Here is a 5,814-nt window from a genome sequence, read left to right on the forward strand (position 1 = left end):
TTCCTGAGCATGGTGCTGGCGGCAGGGTGGATTCGAGGCGAGGAAGAAGTCATGATGCTCGTGGAGCAATGTTCGATGCAGGGCAATCAGCGCTTGCCATTGGGCATTGGTCAACTCCTCTTTGCTCTCCGACTGCTGGCGATCGATCTCGATGCATTTCTTCTCCACCATCACCAAGCCAGCGTAGATGCCACGGACCTCGTTCACGAGCTGCTCCTCGGTGATCGGGTGGGTTTCGGGCTGCAGACACATGCCGGTGGGCACGACGTCGGCCGGGTTCGCGGTGTTCTCAGGGGCTCGATTCGATTCCTGCGACGGCTCCATGGTGGCAATGGCAGCAGGCGACTTGAAATTGTCGCCCAGCGCTGGTGCGGATTTAGGGAAAACGCCCGCAGAAGATTTGCGCAAGTCCTGGCGGGGGTCACTATTGCGCCGGTCTAGCGTGCTGGGGGATTTCTTTCGGCGTTCACGGCTGATGCGGTGCCGCTGCACACTCCCGCTGGGGGATACTCTTCCGGTCTTCTCAGCCCGCAGACCGCCTCTCCCGTGCAGGTTGAGGCTTTCGAGACGCGGCGCATCGGGAGAAGCAGCTCCCGCAGAGCGCGGTCTTTGAGCAGGGGCAACGGCTCCAGCATGATTCAGGACCGATGACTCGGAGGGGGATCGTTCAATGGCCGGGAAACCGCTGCTGAGTAATGCTCGACGGTTAGACAGACGCACACACCGCAGGAGGGGGGGTGAAGGAGTCAGCGCTCACATTGGGTTATTCACATTTGCAGGTTCATGCTTACTGTCAGTATGATGATGATGATGAGAGCTGGGATGACTCTGGTGCCCGCTGCTGTCGCTCGTCATTGACCCGGAGCCGGCACTGGCCGCCGGCGACGCGGGGGCGCGTGTGCCGCTTTTTATACGCCGTCGTCGCGAGGAGAGCGGTCGGTTGCTGCTGCGGTCGCTCATCGTCACGAAGCGCTGTATCGGCCTGGATCCGCGGGTCAGCACATGGTGTCAGGTGACACGCAAAAAAGAGAGTCGAATCGCTTACAAGACAAGTCCTGCATGCACACATTCCATTCACGCCAGTTGCTGGTTCGGAATGCCTCCCGCGGGGTTTCGCCACCTAGTCGGGCTTCTTTGATCGGATGTGGCATGCTTGCCAATCCGCCATTGCAACCAATTTATATTCCATCCTCAGCAGGTGGCGGACCACGGTGCGGCTCTTAAGTGAAGGCAGCGACTATCTTCGCCAACGCAAGGCTATGAAGCACAGTGATTTTTTAGTGGCGTGCCCTGTTAACACCCCCCACAACGACAGCCTTGAATCTCGGATCGTCAGAGTGTACCCGTGTAATTCAATTACTTGTAATTGAGACATCGATACCTGGCCCCAGACAAGCATACTCCGTATTGATTTCCTTTGATCTCGGCTGACTTCATGTTTTTTTCCTTCTATAAAGTCATGCCATTCTCATCCTTAAATACTCTACACCTCCATCCAAATTATGGTTGGTTTTTTACTGCTGTCTTCGTCAGCTGTACAGTACTGCGTACAAAGTCAACAGCACTTTGCAAATGCAATCCTGCTGATATTGCATCATCGTCAGAGACACCACTACAAGAGGTCTTTCTTGCTGATGGGATCGAGAATGCGGAGACTGCGGGTGATCTCCTGATCATACCGTTCGAACGAACCATCGACATGGTTCAAAAGAAGCGTTTGTGCACGAGCAAACCCACACCGCTTCAAGGTCAGTGCTTTATTTACCAAGCTTGTTTCGTGCAGACCGCTTATTGCCTTCATCGGCTCGAAAAGCATGAAAAATCTGGATATGCCCTCCAGGACTCTCGCCTTGTACCAGCATTGTCGCATTTTTCTGTTCCGAAATACTCTGCAAGATGCTTCTGTTTGCCTGGGTAAGGCTGGCTAGAGCACTGGTTGCGACTTCAAGAATCAATCCATTGCTGTGTCGGAGACCGACTTGTCCCACTGTGGGCAAAAAAATTAGGATCCCGCCGCAAGTTGGGGTCATGCAGGCTGCAGCAGTCATGCTGAACGACACCAGACTCAGAGCAGCCTGCTGAAGGCAGCCGGTCAGATGGAGATCTCCGGGCAAAATGGCCCCTCTTTCAATCCCGGGAATGCTGTGAAAAGACGCCAAGGAGCCTGTCAGATCTCCGTAGGATTTAAATAGTCTCAAAGACGGTCTGGCTGCCTAGGCTCGGCGACAAATAGCGTCACACACAAAATCGTTTTGAGAGAGACAGTCTGGTTAGGCGCTCCAAGGATCACCCTGTTAAGATTTCGAGATATGGAAGCATTCTTCCCCGGCAGACTGACATGCACTAGCTCGTTTCTGGACATGAATCAGGCAATAATAACCCCGAGTCAGTTCAGTGCCCGACGGACGGCAAACGAAAATAGAGTGGCAAATTTTACGTCGAGGGCTCTCGCCCAGGCAAGGCCTCAGATTATCTATATTGGTCGAAACTGAGTCCAAAACTCCGCTCGTTCTCCGTACATGTGCACCGCCGGGTGTTGACGTGTCTGCTGAACTGACTGCATTCGCAAAGGAGTCCTATCTAGGTAATGACCGTCATGCTATGCTTCTAGCTACTAATAATATCAGGAAACGAGAACGAATCCACTCAGTCTTTCGCCTCACACATGCTGAGACTCTTATCACACTAGTCTGGACATATCGACGTCATTTTTTTTCCAGTCCAGGAAGCTCAGTGGCAATCAATGATATTGAATGTTTGATTGGTTGGTGTTTCGCTTCATTCTGAAGCTGTAGCTCATTCGTCTAAAGAGTGTGGATGTGAAACACCTTTCGTCGCCATAATTTTTTTTCTTTCGTTCGTTTTTCCTGTATACATAGCTACTCCGTAGATTATCCAAGAAGAAAAAAAAAAAGAAAAAAACTGTTTCCTGCTTTGAATAAACTGTACTGTAGAACGGACTGCCAGACGACTGCCAAACGCATACACACGTGATCTCAGTTTCGTCGTGAAAGCAACAATCTATAAGAAGCAAAATAAAATAAAACAAACAAATAAGTGAGTAAATAAAATTTATTTAATTCCTACTGACCACGACAATGCCCCCTTTTCGCCGTGCCTGCAATTCGAATTCCATCCAATCGGTTGAACCCCTGTTAAGCTTTCTACATACTCCGTATATATCATATCTGTATTAGGCTACTGTAGATGAAACCCTCCCTTCCATATCTGTCTGTCTCATTGTTTCACAGTTGAAGCGATACAAAACAGCATGTTTCACCCTTTGTTGTACGTCTCACAGCAGGGAGGACAGAAAAAAAAATAAAATCTCATGAAACTGACCTGAAGGCTAGATAGCTGTGTGTTTGTGTCACTGTACAGTACCCCGGATCTACAGCGCAGTGCAATGTAGTACATACGGAGTAGTACATATATAGTAGCTTTGGATAATCTGTACAGTACCTTGTGAGACACCTCATATTAAGATATTTCGTCTCATATATATATGCCTAAAAAGGAAGATTTCTAGAATCCTTCTAGAACCTTTCCAGAAGATCTTGTTTTCTAGTTAAAACAAACAGCGAGTTGATCGAATTGATTGTGTCGGGAAAATATTTCCTCTCTGTCTTTCGTCAATCTACGGAGTAGGTACGGAGTACATATCTATGTACTGTACGTACGCTTATCCGGGTACGTACGGACGGTAATAATTGTACTGTACTGTACAGGGTATAGAATACAGACAGACGCCGGTATCTGACCCCTGAACGGTTGTTTTTTGTACGAATCGAATCGAGTCGAGCCGAGTCAAGAAGCGAGATAAGCGATTCGAGCTGCATGGACAACATCGGTAGCTTGCATGCATAAAATGATAAATATAAAATCAGACTACATGGACTATATATAGCCTAGGATCTCATTCTTTGTTCAATTCAAGTCAGTCTTCAGGTAAGACAGCCCCCCTCCCTCACTCAAGGATGGAAATCCTGATGGATGGGAGACCTTGTGACTATGGTATAATACGACGATACAACAGTACAATCCCTGTACGTAATTTGTTTCATGTATTGTTATCATGTGTGTCATGCGACTAAACCCCGTGCATCAGCACAGCTGCTCAGGGGGGATGGGGCATCTATCAGCTATTGGTTGCTGCCGAAATATCCCAGAGCTTATCAAGGGTATAATCCATCTGACATTATGCCCTGTCAGGCGTCCTATCGTAGGTAAGCATCAGGAGAGAAACTTGTTGCCTTGTGAACCGGGTCCTTTACTATATGTATGTGCGGATGGTAGGAAGCAAGGGCACTTAATAATTACTCTCCTCTTTTACCTTCAGCATGACCGGTCTCATCCAGCCTGATTGTAAAGCCTCGACATCATTATATCTCCTGCTAAGAACTGGGATTGCGGTGGAATGGAAACGTCGGAACTGCTCTTTGTCTCTTCTCCGTTTCGCTAATGTCAAAGGACAGGGATTAGCATCACCCTGGGCGGGGATATAGATATTACTTTAGTCTTGGACTATACGTATGCACTGCACATAAAGCCCAGTCCGGCCCAGTTAGGAACAGCATGCGATTTTTGATTCTTCATGCGATCCAGTGGGTCAATCCTGCCAGGAGCAATTGTAAGGAGAGATATTACGGAGTAACTCCCATGTCTAGCCCTAGTTTTAATCTAGCGAATTATCCAAAATAGGATAAAGCAGGTACGTCAGGCAAAGTTCAGCAGCGCCTCGTTCAAGCAGACGGATACCGTCCTGTTATTGGTACCTTTTATCACTGTCTCAGACAATGGCGCTTCAGCCTTTCCTAGTACCAGCATCCAATTGACGAGAGAAATAGCTTTAAATTCTACGTTTCAACTTAAAAAAGATCAAGGGCTCTAGAATAAGGCAGAGCAAGGCGAAAAGACAAGGCAGTGGATATAACAGTCCTGTTTCTTTTTCGCAGCCTTGCTGTAGGGGCATTTCAAGGCAGGATTGTATACAGTACAACATCTCACAGAGGTAATAACTCGATGCTAATCATGTACATACAGTACAGTACATACAGGACGCACATACTTCGGCCGTTTGCTACATGTACACCCGAACATACGCCGAAAACGCAGATCAGTGGCATCTGAATGAGGCAACCAGAAGGGGAGATTCGGCCATAATGAGAACTGAAGTGATCGACAGTGGCACAGGTTGACAGATGGCAAAGCAGGTAAACCCACTTGGAGGTCGCGACCACCTAGCTGATTAATTATTAGTACTCGGTACAGTACGGAGTACTCTATAGTCTATACGGAGTGCTCCACAGCAGTGTCATCTTAGGGCTGAGAATAGTGATTGGATTCTGCCTGGGAAGAATTTAGCCGAAGTTCTCTAACGGGCGCTATCTATTCATGCAGGTTGCCATGTTGCATCGGATTGCACCGTTCATACCTTTAACGTAATCAACCACCGAGCGACGAATACCACCGAGCGACGAATTTTCCTCCACCCTACCACTTCCTTTTTTCAACGCGTCATTTTATCACCACCACTATCAAAAATGCCTTTATCTCAAGAAAACCGAATTCAAATGGCTATTGCAGCTTATAAAAATCAAAAAGTCAAATCAATACTGAAGGCTGCAGAGATTTTTGGGGTGCCTGAGGCTACCCTTCGCGCTCGCCTTAAAGGAAGACAACCACGCGCAGAAACACGTGCTAATGGCCATAGATTAAAGGCTATTGAAGAGGAAACACTTATTCAGCGATTACTAGAGGCAGATAAACGAGGTTTTCCAATTCGGCCTAGAGTTTCTGCGTTCAATGGCACAA

At 48.0% G+C, this 5,814-nt stretch overlaps 1 protein-coding gene across 1 annotated transcript; it reads right to left on the minus strand.

Moving 5' to 3' along the window:
- Window positions 1-635, minus strand: T310_10083 (uncharacterized protein; the record flags this gene model as incomplete). Its single annotated transcript, XM_013467486.1, has 2 exons — window positions 1-411; window positions 495-635. Coding segments are annotated over 2 exons (552 nt in total), but the record flags the coding sequence as incomplete, so codon positions are not given.
- Window positions 636-5,814: the final 5,179 nt, after the last annotated feature.

The sequence above is a fragment of the Rasamsonia emersonii genome (assembly GCF_000968595.1).
Source record: "Rasamsonia emersonii CBS 393.64 chromosome Unknown ctg1118621762366, whole genome shotgun sequence".
Taxonomy (NCBI): Eukaryota; Fungi; Ascomycota; class Eurotiomycetes; order Eurotiales; family Trichocomaceae; genus Rasamsonia; species Rasamsonia emersonii.